The sequence below is a fragment of the Oryzias latipes genome, chromosome 18 (genome assembly GCF_002234675.1).
Source record: "Oryzias latipes chromosome 18, ASM223467v1".
Taxonomy (NCBI): domain Eukaryota; kingdom Metazoa; phylum Chordata; class Actinopteri; order Beloniformes; family Adrianichthyidae; genus Oryzias; species Oryzias latipes.
In genome coordinates, this window is record NC_019876.2 from 4,300,190 (window position 1) to 4,318,179 (window position 17,990).

The following is a 17,990-nucleotide window of genomic DNA, read 5'->3' on the forward strand; positions in this document are numbered from 1 at the left end:
TGTTTTTGAAGCACTTCTTAACTTTTTATTTTGAACAATTGGTTTTATAAAACACTGGTTCTGGAATACATCACAGATGAAAGAAGAAAATGTGACGTTTAGAAAGTTTTAACGAAAATGATGAAAACAAAAGAAAGAAAAAAGGGCAAAACCATTGGAAACGCGTTTCTTAAAACTTTATTAACAACTAAACATAAGATGGTAGGTCCAAAGAAGACTACAAATACTGAGCAGCTGGAACATCAACAATCAACATTTACAGTCCAGAAGTTTACATTATCTCACTAAACTCAGAGTAGAATATATATATATATATATATATATATATATATATATATAAATAATAAATAGTTGAATAAAAAAAAGACATCTTTAGATAAACCGTGTAGTTAAAAGTGCAACATGACATCTTCTTTTTCTTTCAGCTTTTCCCTTAAGGATTGAAACAGCAAATCAGCTTCCGCCATCTAATCCTGTCTTCTGCATCCTTTACTCCAACACCAGGTACCTTCATGTCTGTGTTCAGTGCATCCATAAAACTCCTCTTTGGTCTTCCTCTAGTCTCGTGCCCTAGACCTCTTGCCTTGCAGCTCTAGACTCAGCATCCTTCTACCAATATATTCCGACTCTCTCCCCCACATGTCCAAAAACGGGCTTGGGACTTGTACATGAGACCCTGGCTTGGGTCTCCTCACAGCTACATTATATGACATTAAAAATATGGATTTGGATGTTAAAATTCGATTTTGTGATGATAAATTCTTAAAAATCATACTAAAAATTTCAACTCAGTTGGTTAAATGCCGTACTAGCACACGGGAAATCAGGGATTGATTCTCATGGGGTTCAATGAGCTAGATCTTCTGTTGGTCCTTGAGCAAGACCTTTCAAGCTACTGCCTAACAATGTAGCCACAAGGGATTCAGGTCTGAGTCTCCATGTGCCTGTCCCCAGCCCGGATAAAATGCAGGGTTGCATCAGGAAGGGGATCCGGAGTAAAAATCTCTACCAAACTGTTTGAATTGGTGAAAGCTGATTCACTTTGGCAACCCCTGACGGGATAGTAAAGGTGAAGAACATACAGTGATAAAACAGATGAAAAATGGTCAGCAAAAACATAAAACTCTTCTATGTTCATTTTAAATATACCTAGTGTATCATTCATTTATCTTCTAATCCGTTTTGTCCCTTTTGAGGTCACAGGGCTGCTGGAGTCTATCCCGACTTGCGGGCGAGGACAGTGGACACCCCGGACAGGTCGCCAGTGTTTCGCAGGGCCACAATCACACATCCATGCAGACTCACATTCACACCTATGGACAATTTAGTGTAACCAATTAACCTATGAAGCATGTTTTTGGATGGTGGGAAGAAGCCAAAGTACCCAGGTCCCCCATTGATGTTCAGTTTCACTGAGCACCCTTACCTAGAGTATCTTTAACTGAATATATTTGATGTTAAATCTTAATCGAAACTTATTTTATTCAAAGTGTTTGTCGTAGTAAATGGAATGAAAATGTATCAAAGTGAAAACTTTTTGAAGGCCCAAAATGCAAAATTTTGTCGCTTCATTTGCAGAGCATTCTCTCGCCAGTAGATGGCGCCACCACCGTTCATTCTCAGTGTGCGAGCGCTCCTCGGCACGCTCCTGCTTCCAGGTGCTGCAGTTGAGCCCTTCCGCTCTCCGTAGAGGAATGTGGAGACTTCATTACGTCAGCGGTTGCCCCGCAGCGACAGCGGCGCAGTCTCGGAGGTGATTGTTGTCCTCCTCGGGGGTATCTTCAAACAGAAATTAGTCAGTGCGGTCTTCCTGCCGCGTCCTGAGCCTGGAGTTTGAGAGTCTAGAGCGGGCGGATGAAAGCTTGAGGCGGCACATGACAGCTCCTCCTTCCCTCATTATGAGGACTCAGTAGAAGCTGGAACACGACGACGGAGTAGATGGATGAGCTAGAAAGTAAGATTTTATGTCACGTTAACGTAAGGTTATGAATACCGTCGGGAAGCATCCTGCATGAAGCGAACGGTTGTTCGTTTTTAATATGGTCCTCGCTTTGTTTCAGCCTTTTGTCTCTTTTTTTTTTCTTTTGTCTTTGCAGGTTTCTGTGCGGGCTGTAGAGGCAAAATCCAGGACTCGTTTCACACGAAGGTCCTCCAGGAAACCTGGCACAACGCCTGCTTCCAGTGAGTGGTCTCCGGTTCTGCTTCCAAGCGTTCCTCTGTTAATGAGCACAGCTTTGTTCGAGTGGTGACCGGGAGGTTTTGGCTTTTAGAAGGATGCCTGGAAGCAGGTTTTCTCGCTTCTTCCTCGTAACGTTTGGTTTATTGTCTGCTTTGTGTCGTTTTGTGGCTTTTTCAAATTTCAGTCGAACTTATTTAATTTAAATGTCGTTTAAACACTTTCAGTCTCTGTGCCACGTGAAGCTAAAATCACCTTGAGATGTTCCAAACCTGCTCTCGCGCTGCGGACACGTGACCGCGCAATTGACAGATTGACTAATTATTAATTAACTGAGCTGGATCTGCCAGCAAATGCCCATCTTCATTCATGAATCCAAACCGTCTTTTGGAGAAAAATAAATAAATAACCACTTTTCAATTTTTTAAAATGTTGATGTCGTTTTTCTTTTATATTTTTGCTTAAAATATTTATAAGTTTCAAAAATGAAAGATTAATTTTTACTTTTATTGAACGTTTATTGCATTATCGATCGAGATATATCTTTTAAGTTAACCATAACCATGGCTTCTAAACAGGTTTGAATGAAATTGTCAACATTTGCATTATAAATATATCAAAAAATCAAAGTGCTTTTTATTTAATCTGCACACTTCTCACTGGCAATGGTAAATGTTTTTTGTGTCTAAAAAACGGGCTTGTTTCACACTAATCAAGTAGAAATTTGAAAGATCTTAAGAATTTTTCCTGTCTGTTCAAGACACTGATAAAAAAAACGACTTGTTAATATGAAGTATAGTTTCATTTTTTTTTTACATTTCTGGTTGTAGTGTTTCTTTGGATTTTTTTGTTTTTGGTCAAGAAAAACTTCTACTTTGGCTCAACGCCTGTTGAAGAACACTGACGTACACTACAAGAAAATATGCCTATTTTTATTGAATGAAACCAATAAAAATGTAGCTTAAAGACTGACTCCAATGAAAATTGTGTCATGATAAAGGACATTTAGAAAGAAAAAGATGCTTAAAATTGCTGCTCACCTGGATAAGCCTAGAGAATCAGTCAGGAGCAGACGAAAAAAAGCAGTTGGAAAAAAGCCTGTACTTGTTAAAATCTCCAATCAGCAGATCACAAACTCCCGGCTCCGCTCCATTCTGATGCATCCATTTCCAGACAAATGGATCCAAGTACGTCTTTTTTTTTCCTAGGCTGAGCTGGCATCTGGATAAAAACTTTACAGCTGGATAGCTCCAATGTTGCTCGCTGTTTTTGTTGCACTGGTAATATTAGATTGGGGCTGTAAGCTAACGGGAGATGATGGTAAATGAAGGCAGGCTCACTCCATGCCAACGGCTCCTTCCCTTCAATTTCTGGAGAAACTATGTTCTAGTAAACAGGTTTTTTGATTTTGACTACAAATGTTAATGTTTTTAGAGGGGGAACTGACAAAACATGACCTTAAACGAGTTGATAAAACAAAAGAAAAATAAGTGTAATCGTTGGTGAATAAACTGTGTAAAAAAAAAATTTGTAAATGCTTAGCTAAATATGAAGTGGACATAAATGACTGGGATTAAACCTTTTCATTGTGTAGAAGCTAAAAACATATATCTTCCTGAGCTTTAAGCCATCGTCTTTATCCTTTTCCATTAATTTCCTGACATTTTCTTTATTCTCCTCTGCAGAGGTTTTCATTTAAAGCCTAATGGAAATGAGATGTTTGTCTTCCTCAGGTTTGACTCCAAAGTTTACAGATAATGGCCGGTGCGATAAACAGACTCTTATCTAGAAGCACACTCTCTGCACAACTATAATCCCTCAAACAACCCGCCTAAAACGTGTTCTAACTGCTCTCATACCCTTTTGTGTTCCTGCTCCTCATTGTCCACATGCTGCCACTCTACCCTGTGTACCTCTACCTTGTGTAACATTCTTGGGAGTTGAGCTCACTCCTGTTCCAATAAACCTGGTGGTGCTGCCCTGAGCCATAGGTAACACCACACTCAACTTCACTGTTTTCTGCATTCCTAGACGCCGATTCATATCACCCAATCTCTGTCTCAGACACTTTTGGCACAAAAGTCCAGGCTTTGTTTTTTGTTTTTTAACAATGGGGCTTCTTCCTTTTTCTTATCAGCCTGCTTTGTGCTTAATTATCCTCCCATGAGTGAGAAAATTGAAGTGGAAGTTGTTGTTTTTTACTTTTTTAACTTAAATCTTGGTTTTTAACCTAAATTTTCGGCTCAAGGAAAGTTTGTTTTTTCTAGACTTTTAATCATTTTAATTATTGCATTTATTATAATAAGTTTATTTTTAGGGTAATAGTTAGCTGTTTTTGAGATGTTACTTAAACAATAAAACATTTTTATTTGATCTCTGACATGAATAGAGCAACATCTTTAGTTTTATAGCCGAAGTATAAACTTTGTAAATTTAGTTTGTATTTTCTCTCACTTTTAGTCTGATAATAAAATCAAATCTGAGAGTCTGATGCAACCATATATAAGTCGGTGACTTGTTCACATGATGAGTCATTGGTGACGTAATCTCAATGAATTATGGATGCTCGTGTCTGGTTGTATGATTATTATTGTTGTTGAGTCTGCCGAGCAGAGCCTTTAGGTTTGAAAGTGAAATATTCTGTAGGTCACAGAGGGCACTGCTCAGGCCCATCTCCTGCCGTCTCCTCACTTCAACAAAGAATTGCCCTCCTGCAGGAATGTGGGTTTTAGGAAATGAGGAGTGTTTACTTTGGAGTGTTTGTGACAACATGCCGATTTCATTGTTTGTTGTAGAAACCACCAGAGTTCAGTGAGCCCACCCTTCTCTTGGTGTTTTTATCGTTTCAACAATTAGGAAGCAAGTATTTAATTAAAATTGAAGCTTTTATTTTTCAGCTTCTGGACAGATACTAGAATTCATAAAGGCTTATCTGTAGTATCACAGCACTTTGCTTTTATCTGTGTGAGCGATTAGGATCACATTTTTCACCCAATTGGAACTGTTTAAACATAAGATGACATCAGCACATCAAAATGACAGTTTATTCATTTAGTGTAGTTTGGCATTCACAAACACAAAACATCAAGATTTTTATGTGAACAATCTGAGTTGAGGCTGAAAATAGCAATCTCTTCATATGTTAACACCACGGAAACCGTTTTTCATCACCAATTGGTGTAAAAATGTTTGAAAGTACCAGAGATTTGCACCCCAACACTCTCTGCTCAAATGCATTAAGGATAGACTTTTATGAGAAAGCTTTGCTGTAAATTTTGTGTCATAAATCACAGAAACATTACTCAATGTAATAGTTGCTAAGCAACATGCACCATCAGAACTGACAACTAAGTCTGATCATGTAAATTCAGTTTTTCGGTTATCAAGGTTGTTCATTTTTGCCTAAAATACCAAGTAATCTCTAACCAAAAATAACTTTTATTTTCTGCACCTGAATGTTGGTTTTTTTTATCTTTATTTTTCCATTCACACATAAAGATGACACTCGGATCCTTTTATTTTTTTTATCGGTGGTGTTGTTGAATAGACAGGAGTATCGTCTGAGTAACCATCCGAAGGTCGTGACACGCTGACAAACTGGCATTAAGAGTCACTTGTTTTGACCTGCAGTGGAAAGTTGTGGCCAATATTTAAACTGTCAGGTTTAATGAACGTTCACCTTGAGGGAGCACTGACTCAGAGAAGAGATCTGCTGAACTTTTGGCCTTTGTGCTCAGCGTGTGGAAGATACTGATGGTTTTGCTGTGCGATATGGAGAATGGAAATGTTATGCATGTTGAAAAAAACCAGATGTTTAGATCTTCAATAATTATCTGGGCTTACAGTATAGAAAGCGGTTCATACGTTTGGAAATGCGAGACTAGCAGGACTGAAGTTCATAAAGTTGCTAAATTTAGTGTTTATTCTTTAGTGTAGCGGTCGACTGGAAGATCACAGGTTCGGTTCCAGCATTGTCCGTTCATGTGTCGAAGTGTCCTTGAGGAAGACACTGAACTCCACATTGCTCCTGATGCTTATAGGTTGGAAGCAGAATGTGTGAATGTGTGTGTGAAAGGATGAATGGGACTGTGACTGTGAAGCGCTTTGGGCCTTCTAAGAAGGTAGTAAAGCACTAAAAGTATTAGTATTTACCATTTAATTTAGTATTTGCTATATGCCTAAGTCTATTCATATCACCTTAAGTCAGATAACATCCGGTATTTCTGGACCTGTCTGCTTAAGCTCAGTGATTCTGGTGTTCAAAGTTCTGTTCCTCTCATAATGGTCAGACGATCTGCTTAAGTCCATCAGAACCATCGGTCCTTCTATTTTCCTCTCTTTTCTACCATAATTCATCAAACAAACCCTGCGTATTCATTGGACTCAATCCTCAATGGGTTTAATGAACCAGTTTATCAAAGGAAATTGATCTTTACTGAGAAACGGCAAAATATATCAAATCCAGCACACTTTATGACTGGTTTTCAATGTAAGAATTCAACATTTAATTAGTGATGGTTTCTCTTTTGTTTACGTTTATTCACTACTTAAACTTTTTTAAAATAAGCAAACAAAAAAGAAATTATAAAAATCTCTCGTCACTCCAATTATATTGAATAGGAAATTGAATTGTGAGCTTTGGGTTGATATGGATTTTATACGGTTTCCTCTACCTCTGAGCTTTTATTAAACTCTGACTGGGTTTTAGTTTTATTGCTCCTTTTTAATCTAATTAATCTTAAGAGTTATATTTGATCCTTCCCTTGTAAATTGCTATAAATAAAAAGGTTTTCTAAATATTTAAAGGTAAATAGACGGAGCAAGTGTAAATGTTTGTTACTCCTTAATTGTCTCTCCTTTTTAGTGGAAATAAAAATGACGTCTTATGACTAATTGCTAAAATAAAATCCAATGATCTTTATAAATCTAAAAAAAAAAAATTCGAATTCAAAAATAATGGCTAAAGATGGAACTGACGGTAACCGCCTGTTGGAGGTGAATGCACAGTAGGGCAGGTTGTTGGTTTATCGAAGAAAAGGCTTGTCTGGAGATTTACATGAGCTTTGACTGGCACTGATAAGCAGCGGTTTTGCATAAACAGATTTTGTCAGGTCAGATGTCTGGCCTCTGATATCGCTAACAGCCGTCATGAGTCGCACACCTCAGCAACCTTTTGCTGCGTTTCCTCCTATCACATCCCACTGTGGCGTGTCAAAGCCGCAGTCACTATGCTGACCTGTTTTTACTGCACATTCGTGATTCATTGATCCTTCTAAGCTTGAAGGAGGTGAAAGGCTTTTTGCTCCAGACAAAAATAAGTTTGCATTTTTTTTTAGTTGACATGCAAACATGTGTGGTCTTCTAGAAAGCTCTCATATTGTGCCAGAAAGTCTGAAACATCTGGGATCTGTGCCAAAGTCAATAATCCTGGATGGACTGTACCTGCCAGTCGGAGAACAGATCAAAGATTGCTGGCAGCTCTGCTGAAAAATAAGAGGTATTTTTAGAGAAAGCCTTTCATAAGGGAGAAATGTCCCAAAGATGTGCATTTAAAAAAAAAGGAAGTAGCTGAAACTCCACTAAGTTTTGAAAGGACGAGTGTCTTGACAACTTTCTTTGTTCTTTATCTTGAGTTATTGGCGAGACTATCGCTCTCCATGGGTGACTCGTAAATCAAAGTTTGGAAAAATTTGTAGCCCTTCGTCTCTATGTAATCAGCAAAATCTACACAAATATGTGTGTGTGTGTGTGTTTTACTGGAAAAGCCATGTTTGAGCAGAGGAGGTTGTGGAATATTTGCAACACGTATAAAACGCTGCACAGATTTTAGTAACCTAATCTCTGGCAGGGTGCTTCGTCCAAGTTTTGCATCAGAGCTGCTGGTTGCAGAAGCTCAGTTTGCAGGAGCGTTCCACTTTGCTGCAAATACAGCGTTCCTCCCAACATTTTGTTCCAAAGTTTTCCTCATGTGACCAATCAGACTTGTTAGATTCAGATAGCATATTTAGATTTAATTTAGCTTGCATATGCCCCAAAGAACAAAGAAATTAAACTCCTGCCTGGACCTTGAGGGAGTTTGATGGTTTGCACCTTTTGACTTCAGCACTAACAGGATCACTTGTTCATGTTTACATAGACGGAGATAAGAAGAGCAGCAGCAATAAGTTTAAGTGTTGGAAGACGAATGCAGAGTAAACAAGCAGGTGATCGGTGGACTTTCCTCCAAAGAGGTTTGGAACAATACAGCCGCTTAGCAAAGTCTGTAAAGTAAATATTTAGTAAATCCACCACCCATTAAGTCTTATTCAAAGTGGAATAACAAGTTATCTTCCCAGCACTCAGAACAGAGGCAGCAGGTCTATGCCCTGCGTCTAGTTTAATAGAACAACATTTATATTTTCCTTTAGTTTTTGGATTTTTTTAAAATTTTTTTTATTGAATTTCAATTACTACCGCTGATACTGTTTGCTATTCTTAAATATCTTTTGATTTGTCAACTGTTTCTTGCATTGGATAAGTAGTCATCCTTTTTGATCTGAAGGGTTTTTGTCGTCTTTCCAGATGTTCTGTGTGCTCTGACCTCCTGACTAACTGGTACTATGAGAATGAGGGCAAACTGTACTGCCGAAAACATTACCTGGAGAAGTTTGGAGAGTTCTGCCATGGCTGCTCTCTGCTCATGACCGGACCTGCTATGGTAAGTCTGCTGTTTTTATTATTTTCCTGTCTTTTTTTATTTTTTGGAACCTTTTTTTTTCATGTTTTGTGACTTTTGCTACAAGAAGTGGAGGGACAGTGGAAAACTAGTGCTCTCTTGGGAGCTCTTCAACAGCGTTTGACTTTCCTTTAACCCATACTTGGTCTTTTTCTTTCTTATACTACATTTTTCAAAGTATCTAGAAAACTTGATAGTTTTTGAGTTTCTGACTGAGACATGATAGTCCACTGAAGGTCAGCTAGTGGAAGCACTCTTACCCCCTTTAATAAACATTAGTACAATGGCTTAAAGTGACCACACAGGCTTCTTAAATAGTTTTTTTTGTCTTAGGATGGATGAGTCCCGTCTTTGTTTTTCTCTTAACATCTGTGATTTCGCAAGACTTTAACGGACTACATTTCAACTTTTACTCAGACGTTTTGCCTCTATCCGCTTGTCTCCTCTGCTCATCCAGCAACATGCAAGTAATATGTCCTTCAAAATGGCCATTAAGCATGGTGATACACGTTGAAACAGGCGGCTAGCATGCATTAAAAAAAAAAAGCGGAGGGCTGCATTGGCCGCAGTTTAAAAATGAGTGATACTTCACTTGGGCTGCTGCTGAACTTAGCAGAAGGAGTTCTAGACTTCACTTGTGAATTGGTTTCCCCCTCGAGGCCCCAGAGGCCCCAGTCTGTTCCCTCTCTGCACAAGTTCTCCACGGTTCGCCTCCCCACATGCTGTAGGAAGGAGAACATGTGCTCCTTTTTGGAGCATTTAGACTCCTCTTTTTTTTATTTTTCCCAAAAATATGATCTGAATTGATGGCTCTTTTAACATTCGAGAATGCGTTTTTAAAACTGAGGAGTTACTTCACATAACAGAAAGTAAAAAGAGGAGCTTTGATCAAAGTAGAGAAGCTGATGTGGGTTAGATTTAGTGCAAATGCCACTCAGGCTCGGTTGTGGGTCTTTAAGTTAATCTCCTGCTGGTTTCAAACTTGTCCAACATGAAACCAGACTTGGGTTTTTTTGTTTTTTTTCTTTTTTTCTTTTTTGCTACCAACTAACACACAATGGAGCTTTTTATTTATTTATTTTTACTCGCATCTCGCTTCATCAGCCAGTGAGGCCAAATGTTTTTGGCAGGGCTGAAGTGGCACCACAGTCTGTCAGCCAGAAAGAAAATCATTGTGGTCCAATGGTGGAGGAGGGTCACGCAGAGCGGCTGCCTGCTTGTTAAGCATTCTTCCCCAGAACACTGCTGTTTTTGTCCCAGTTAATTATTTGTTAGTTTATTGATTCATTGGGATGTTTTGCATCTTAAAGTTGTTGTTTTTTGCTTTAGTTTTTTTTCTTCACCATTTTGATGGGTTTTTTTTTAAAGGAGCCTGGTTTGTTTGAGTTAAAGCAGCACGCCACTGTGCTTCTGTTTTTGGCTTTAAGGCTAGGAGTTGGGCTTTCACAATAATTTGGTTGTCATCATTTTTAAGCAGCTGAAAAGTGACTCCCAACACCGTCTGACTCAGAGCTGTGTCAGATGTTGGAAAAGTACTCCAAGAAAAAGGAAAGGGGGAAAAAAACAACTACATTCCTTAACATTGCAATTACAAACTCAGGAGCATCTTTTTGACAAAAAATGTCTTTTCTTGCATAAAACAAAAAGCATTACATTTAATAGAGATTTATTCAGAAACCAGCCTTTCTTCTGAACAAGTATGTAACTAACTCTTGGATCAAAGGGGCTGCATTATCTCATTTTGCATGAGAGGGATGAAACAAGACAGATGTAGCCGGTGTGTGACATTCATGTCGGAAGGCAAACCGGCCCGTCGTGTGGAGGCTGTGTCACTGAGACAGACTTGAAAGGCAGAGCAGCAGTGATTCAAGCGGCTCAGACCTGCAGAGCAGATGACGTCAGCAGATTCCAGACGGGCTGAGAGAAAAGCAGGTGTTGAGGGTTTCACGCTCGCAGTGGAGAGGAGGTCTTAAGGCGAACGCGCAGTCCTCTTTGGATTACTTTTTACTTGAAGCTGAGTGGATGATTTGCTGGTTTTTGTGTGGTTCCAGGTGGCTGAAGAACACAAGTACCACCCTGAATGTTTTGTTTGTCTAAGCTGCAAGGTGGTGATTGAGGATAGAGATACTTATGCTTTGGTCGAGCGGTCCAAACTCTACTGGTAAGTTACTTCAACCTTTTCAAGCCATTTTTTTAATATTAAAAGTAGATTCATTGATCATTTTTAGATATAGATAGTTTTACATCTTGTCTATGAAGTGCCTTATTTGCATTTATGGTAACTTAAAATGTTTTTTTGCCTTTAATCATATTTATTTAAAGTCTTCTGATGATTTTGGAATGATAGTAGAATGGTAAAAAGGCTAAAGCTGAGGTGCTTCGATGCATGTTTTTTGCAGTGGAAGGTGCTACAAACAGGAGGTCCTCAAGCCAATGTTGGAAAAACACTCTCAAGACTCCGTCATTCACTCCCTGCCCCACACAGTGACCCTCATCTCCATGCCCTCTGCAGCCAACGGCAAGAGGGGCTTCTCGGTGTCGGTGCTAAGGGATGTCGCTGGTTCTGCAAATGTTCAAGTGAAAGAGTGCGTTGCTTCTGATGCTTATTTTCTACTCGTATGAGAACAGAATGAGTAATGCATTACGTAAGGTTGATTACAGGTCTGTTAAATAGCAGGTGTGGAAGTGTGCCACTGCAGGAAAAAGCAGCAGTCGGTGGTTTAGTGTTGTTGTTTGAGTGTTGTTCTAGTTCTTAGAGGGGCTGTCCTTGTGTGCTCACATATATTCATGTTGGTGCTGGGTTGTTTCAGGGTCAGAGGCATGCTTATTAGTCCAGAAGTACGAAATGCCATCCATGTCGGGGACAGGATCCTGGAGATCAATGGTCTTCCTGTTGAGACGCTGATGGAGCAGCAGGTGAGATTTCTTTTTTTTTTTTTTTGGTCTGATACTTCAGGGATGAGGTGATCTTTCAACTGAAACCAACAGTTTCTTTTTACAAAACTTGTTGTTGTTGAACAACACTTTCCTACGGCTTTAGCTTTGGACATTTTTCACATTCCCTGATCATTAGTTCATTCTTCAACTGGGAACAGAAGGTATGTGAAGGACTTTAAAGGCCCACAACCTCGCCCTTGCACCACAAAGTACAGTCCTCAGCTGCCGTCAGTTACTCCAGAGACGTTTTCAACATTTATTTTGAACAACTGTTGTGAATCTAGTTCAGATATTCAGCTGATGGAGGCTTACGTTTTTACTAGAATTCAAGTAAGCGGTCAAACTCTTCAACTGACAGTCACAGTGGCCGTGTGAACATCTCTAAATTTAGGGGTTTTATTTTTGATCTGTTACATCAGTTGTTGAAAACAAAGGAACAGTTTCGCAAGGAGTGAAAACATTTTTGCAAAAGCTACATGGAAATAAGTCAGACATGTCCATTTCTTGCTTGTGTAGGTGGATAACCTCATTCACTGCACCAGTCACACACTGCAGCTGCTTATAGAGCATGATCCAGTCAGGCTGAGGCTGGGGTCCCCCAGGAACCAGCTGGGAGTCCCCGCAACCTCCCGTATGCGACTGTCCTCTCCGTCTGATGCGGTGTTGGAGAGGACAGATGTTGCAGATGAAGGCACGCTGAAACGCAGATCATTACGGTACGTGACTTTTAAACCGCTCACATTTATACTGAAAGTAAATGGTGACAGGAAATGGGAATGCCTTTGTCTTGTTTGTTAAAGGCGGAGCAACAGCACATGCAAGTCTCCGGGGCCAAATTCTCCAAAAGAGTCACCTTTGTTTGCAAAAGACATCGGGCGCTCTGAATCTTTGAGGTCTCCCAGCAGTTGCTCTCATCGCATTTTCCGACCATGTGACCTCATCCATGACGAGGTTTTAGGAAAAGGCTTTTTTGGACAGGCCATCAAGGTCAGCCTCCACATTCCATAAATTTCTGCCCGAGCATTTTATTTAAACTTTTATCAGCTCTGAGCAATGTCTGAATTTCTCGCAGGTGATTCATAAAGCCACAGGGGAAGTGATGGTGATGAAAGAGCTGATCCGATGTGATGAGGAGACACAGAAAACCTTCCTAAAGGAGGTTGGTAATGAGCAGCAGCACCTCTGTGATTTTCCACAGACAGAACTGTCTTTGGATGAATCTTCCGAAGTGAAAGCACAATCACTTCTTTGTACTTCATTACTTTAGGGCTGTTGCCTGAGTCCTGTGGGAACACATTTGTTTGGTTTGTATTTAAACCTCAGGGAAGGCTTGCTTGCTTTTAAAACAGTTTTGTTTTTCTGACAATTTCAGGTTAAAGTGATGCGAAGCCTCGAGCATCCCCATGTTTTGAGGTTTATCGGTGTGCTGTACAAAGACAAGAGACTCAATTTAATCACTGAGTACATTGAGGGAGGCACCCTAAAGGATGTCATCAGAGATACGGTGAGTTGCTGGGTGGAGATTTGTTTTCCCTGCACTATTGTTTCCTTCACTGTTGCGCCTCCACCACACACTCTTTTGGAAAAGGGCGACCTGAATAAACCGCACATTGAGAGTGGACGCAAATAGTGGACACAAAACATTTAAAAATCTAGTAATATGTTATTTACCCCAAATACATGACCTCTGAGAGGCTGACTATTTTTTTTCCTGTTTTCTCTTTACTCTGGATTAACAGGACCCGTTTCCATGGGAACAGAGGGTCAATTTTGCCAAAGGCATCACTTCTGGCATGGTAAGTTGAAATTTGCCTCTGTTGTAATTTACTATTTAAAGTAAATTGTTTAAATACACAATTTAACAGATATTTAGACGAAAAGAAGCTCATTTGAATTAACAACTCTGTGTATTTTTTTTTGAAATGTTAATTTTCAGATCATTTGATTAAAGAAAATGCCTTTATTAATTAACTGACCAAACGATTTGTCTTTCCATCTCTAGGCCTACCTTCACTCAATGAGCATCATCCACAGAGATCTCAACTCTCACAATTGCCTTGTTAAACTGGTAAGTCATGTTGTTTACACCAGTTTCACATCTAGCTATGTGAGAGAAAAGAACTGCCATGACTCAAGGAAGACTACATGCAAAACACGTGACTTTATAACCACAGAAAGAATTAAACTGATTTTCAGCAGCACAAACCGGATACGCAGTATCGGAAGACTTGATTCTGAAACTGTGCCTTCAAGCACAAGTGTCATATTTCTAATTCCTTTATTTGTTTTCCTTCCTCTCCATCCTATCTGCCATCTTGGAACAGGACAACACCGTAGTGGTTGCAGACTTTGGACTGTCCCGGCTCATTGTGGAGGAGAAAGCCAAACCTCCACCTGAAAAACCTTCAAACAAGAAGAGGTTGTTCAGGCGGATTGACCGAAAGAAGCGCTACACTGTTGTGGGCAACCCTTACTGGATGGCCCCAGAAATGCTCAATGGTAAGAGGAAAAAAAGTCATCATTTATCAAATGTAATCTTTTTTTCTCTCTCCAAGTTTTGAGTTTTTGTTCTCAACATTTACGTGACGTCATTACAGGTAAACGGTACGATGAAAAGGTGGATGTTTTCTCCTACGGAATTGTTCTTTGTGAGGTGAGCTGCTGGTTTCATCCAGTCATCCTTGTTAATACCAATTACATATCTTTTTTAATGGCTATCACAATAAAAAAAAAAAAATTAAAACAAGCTCTTTTCTCTTCAACAAGTCAATACACTTTGAAATGATCCCTGTGCAGTTGTTTAATCATCCTTGATGTTTCTGAGCTTCAACAACAACAACCTGCCTGTGCAGGATATTTACCCAGACATTTCTGTGCATGTGCCCGCATGTTTATACGCCATGATTCAGATCATTGGAAAAGTCTACGCGGATCCCGAGTGCCTCCCCAGGACTTTGGACTTTGGCCTAAATGTTTGCAAGTTTGCAGAGAAGTTCCTCCCTGAAGACTGTCCTCCAGCTTTCTTTCCCATGGCGGTGGCCTGCTGTGACCTCATACCCGACAACCGGTGAGCTGCCGATGCCAAAGTTAAAGCCGGTTCACGTGAATACGATTTCTGTTTGCATAGCTGTGCGCTGGCAAAAAGTGGCTAAAAGCTGCTTAGTAAAAAAAACATTGCTGATGAGTCACGAGAACACAACAGCCGTGTCTGCCTTCACCTTGAGCAGCTCGTGTGGATTCATCTGAAATCAAGAGCACAGTGGCCTTGAGGAGTAAAACTCGTTTTTTAAAACTATGGTCAAAGTTATCAATGTTTTTTTTCTTTTCTAAAGTTTTTTTTATGTTAAATGTTGTGTCTTCATTAAGTTTTGTTCTCCCTCTCATGGCCAACTTTCTAGATATATCTGTAGGAAATACAAATAATGGAAAACGAAACAAAAAAAATAAAGTTTTGGACTTTTTTGTGCAGGGACACACCTCCACTGCTAGATTGCTTCCTCGTGTTTTCTATCAACCTTGTTGATCTGGTTCTTACCTTTCCACTCATCTTTTGTTCTCTTGTTTAGGCCACCTTTCCAGAAGCTCGAGGACTGGTTTGAAGCTCTATCACTCAACCAGGAGCTGAGAATCCCGCTGCCAGCCGAACTGGAAGAACTGCATCAGAGCTTGAGTCGACTGTACTGGTTTAGAGATCCAAGCCCAAGTACGGATGAGCCATCTACGCCAACAGCGTCCTCTCCTGACTGCCCCGCCATGACAGACGATAGTACCTAGTGTACACGCCCACAAGGTTACCTTCCGTTTGGCCTCCTAACTTCTGCACTAACAAGACAGAGAAAAGTTCTTGAATCAGAGCCATGGACTGGAGAGTCTGACATTGCTGGACCAGCCCTGTGTGGGAAAAGAGCTCTGTGAAGAGCGCTAAGACACATTTCACAATTCCAAGTGTTACTAATTATCTGTAGCCCCAATGTACAGCAACACTGGGCTATTTTAATGTTTACACTGTACATTAAAATCAACTTAAAGATAGGTGTTTGATTCCTGATAGAGAAGCTTTTTGTGAAGTAGAGTCCTCTGAAGCCCCGCGTGGCAGCTTACTGTCTGCTGGGTGTATGTGTGTGTGTGTGTGTGGGGAATGCACGTGTCAGTCCTCGCCCAGATACACCTAACCAGTAAAGAAAACAAATACAATGAAGACACAGCGATGGTCAGGATTAACCGCCTTAAGTCTGTTGCGCAGAACAGAAAATATTTTTGGAAATGAACGTAAAACAGTCACCTCCTTTTAAGATTTTCTTTTGACAGTTTTCAAAGTTTAGTCGTTAAATTCACAATTTTTCTTGAACACAGTTTAGCTCTGTCTGTTAATCCTGCTGCAGTGTGTGCAACATTTCCGTGTCCGTGTTGAAGTTTTTCCGTTTGCACGAGTCATTCTTGCAGTAGCAGGTCACACCTCAATGTTTGTCTAATGTTTTTAATGCGATTAACATTATGCACCAGCTGATGCAGTTCATTCCACTCTGCCCTTTTCTAATCGCCCTGTTTGTGTTGTTAGATGTGTGTTTTGGATTTTTTTATCCCAGGATCATTTTCTTCAAATCCACATATTTTCAACTCGAGCAACAAACTTTTCTCTGTGATGCAAGAATGCAAATCACTTTTCTTTTTAACCAAATTACCACAACTACTTAGGCTTTGACAATTGTCTTTTTTTCACTTTTTTTCACTGCAAACTAAAACCTTTCACTTTTGGGTTTATTGTCACCATAATTATGACATGTACTGACTTTGTTCTTTTGCATTCATTTCTGACGTTTTTCTCCAGAACTCTTCTTGAAACAGATGCATGAGATCTTGATGCTATTCAGGAAACTGAGCACAAAGACAGAAGGTGAAACCTGAACCAGCTGTGTCGGCTTAACTTTCTCTGACCCAGAATAGTTTCATCACTTTGAGATTTAGAAGTAAATACTAAGGATGTGATTTTTCTTCTGAAGACCACTGATCTCTTCTTTTGTGGTTCATTTACTCAGAGGGCTAATGATTGAAAGAATAATGAATTCTTGCAGGACGGAAGCTCCTCTGTAGTGTTGGACTGTTGTGAGCGGTCGAACATAATCATTCAAGAGCTGACCTAAAACGCTTGCTTTGTACAGGGGACCAGGTTTTTCATTTAAGCGGTTTTGTAAATGTGTACATAGTTTTTGTCTTTAGAGAGGGCGTTTGTACTTTTATTTTGACATTTCTGCAGCATATTGCTACAATAATGCAAGATGACTAGTTGTAACCACTTTTATTTATAATGCTGTGGTTTTTTTATGATTAAAATGTGTTCATTTATTTTTATTTATTTTTTTATTTGATTCTTTTTTGTGACAGTGAAGCAGTAGCTTAAAGACTGCTTTTTTTTTGGGATTACAGCTGAATGTTTCTGAAATCCGTTTTTGTTTACCAAATTAGAAGAACACTTTTTTATAAGCAATCAGTTTACTGAAACTTAGTCTTTTGATATTTCATTATATTGAAGTATTTGTCCATATCACAAATTCTGAAAATAAAACAGTAAAAGTATCATCAAAATAGTTTTTGACTTGTTTTTTTTCCCCTTTTTTGTAAATAAAAATGTTTAGAGTTTTTCTTTTCATACTGATCCATCAAAGTTATGAAAACCCTTGCAAAACAGATTTAGCTAGATACACACTGCACTGACGAACTTTGTCTTTTATTCTTTTTAGAAAGCATCTTTAAATATTTGAATATAGAGAAAACTTTAACACGAAATTACAAATCTGACTTGATACTGAAATAACATAACTGCAATTTCGATAGGGAAAAAAAACCTAGCCTATTGCAATGGTTCTACTTTAATAAGCACCATACCTACAAATAGGCAAATGACACCACAAAATACTGATAAATGCATATTTTAAAATGGAAGCCGTTTTCTTTTATTTTTGGCCAAGTTATTAAAATTGGTGGCACAAAGATTTTCACCTGAAAGTGTCAAGTTGTCCTTTCCTGTAGTGTTCTGGACTTGCCAGCAGAAGGAGCTATTTTAAACGTTTTGTCCAAAGGCTCATGCAGAAGCCCACGCGCTTTTAAAACCCTTGTGCTATCTTAGATGACCCCACTCTTACATTGACGTGTTATTCCTACAAT

At 39.3% G+C, this 17,990-nt stretch overlaps 2 protein-coding genes across 3 annotated transcripts in view; both read left to right on the top strand.

Moving 5' to 3' along the window:
- The window catches only part of LOC101169488 (short transient receptor potential channel 5), a 275,758-nt gene that overhangs the window by 114,858 nt on the left and 142,910 nt on the right, over window positions 1-17,990 (top strand). The window lies entirely within an intron of this gene.
- limk2 (LIM domain kinase 2) lies at window positions 1,651-17,411 on the top strand. 2 transcript variants are annotated; one of them, XM_020705933.2, is made up of 17 exons: window positions 1,654-1,954; window positions 2,097-2,181; window positions 8,313-8,406; window positions 8,738-8,873; window positions 10,943-11,052; window positions 11,291-11,476; window positions 11,702-11,807; window positions 12,345-12,544; window positions 12,629-12,815; window positions 12,901-12,987; window positions 13,201-13,332; window positions 13,568-13,624; window positions 13,831-13,896; window positions 14,153-14,327; window positions 14,426-14,481; window positions 14,738-14,895; window positions 15,395-17,411. In XM_020705933.2, the coding sequence occupies exons 4-17, from the start codon at window positions 8,856-8,858 to the stop codon at window positions 15,600-15,602; spliced, it is 1,746 nt and encodes a 581-aa protein (XP_020561592.1). In that variant the 5' UTR covers window positions 1,654-1,954; window positions 2,097-2,181; window positions 8,313-8,406; window positions 8,738-8,855; the 3' UTR covers window positions 15,603-17,411. The 2 variants fall into 2 exon arrangements, with proteins under 2 accessions (XP_004072423.1, XP_020561592.1); XM_004072375.4 differs by lacking the exon at window positions 8,313-8,406 and having other exon boundaries at window positions 1,651-1,954.

Bases quoted from the DNA above. Each gene is read 5' to 3' on its own strand.
- limk2 (XM_004072375.4), top strand. The intron at 11,053-11,290 runs GTAAGTTACTTC...TGTTTTTTGCAG, and splicing joins GAGCGGTCCAAACTCTACTG to TGGAAGGTGCTACAAACAGG. The intron at 14,328-14,425 runs GTAAGAGGAAAA...ACGTCATTACAG, and splicing joins GGCCCCAGAAATGCTCAATG to GTAAACGGTACGATGAAAAG.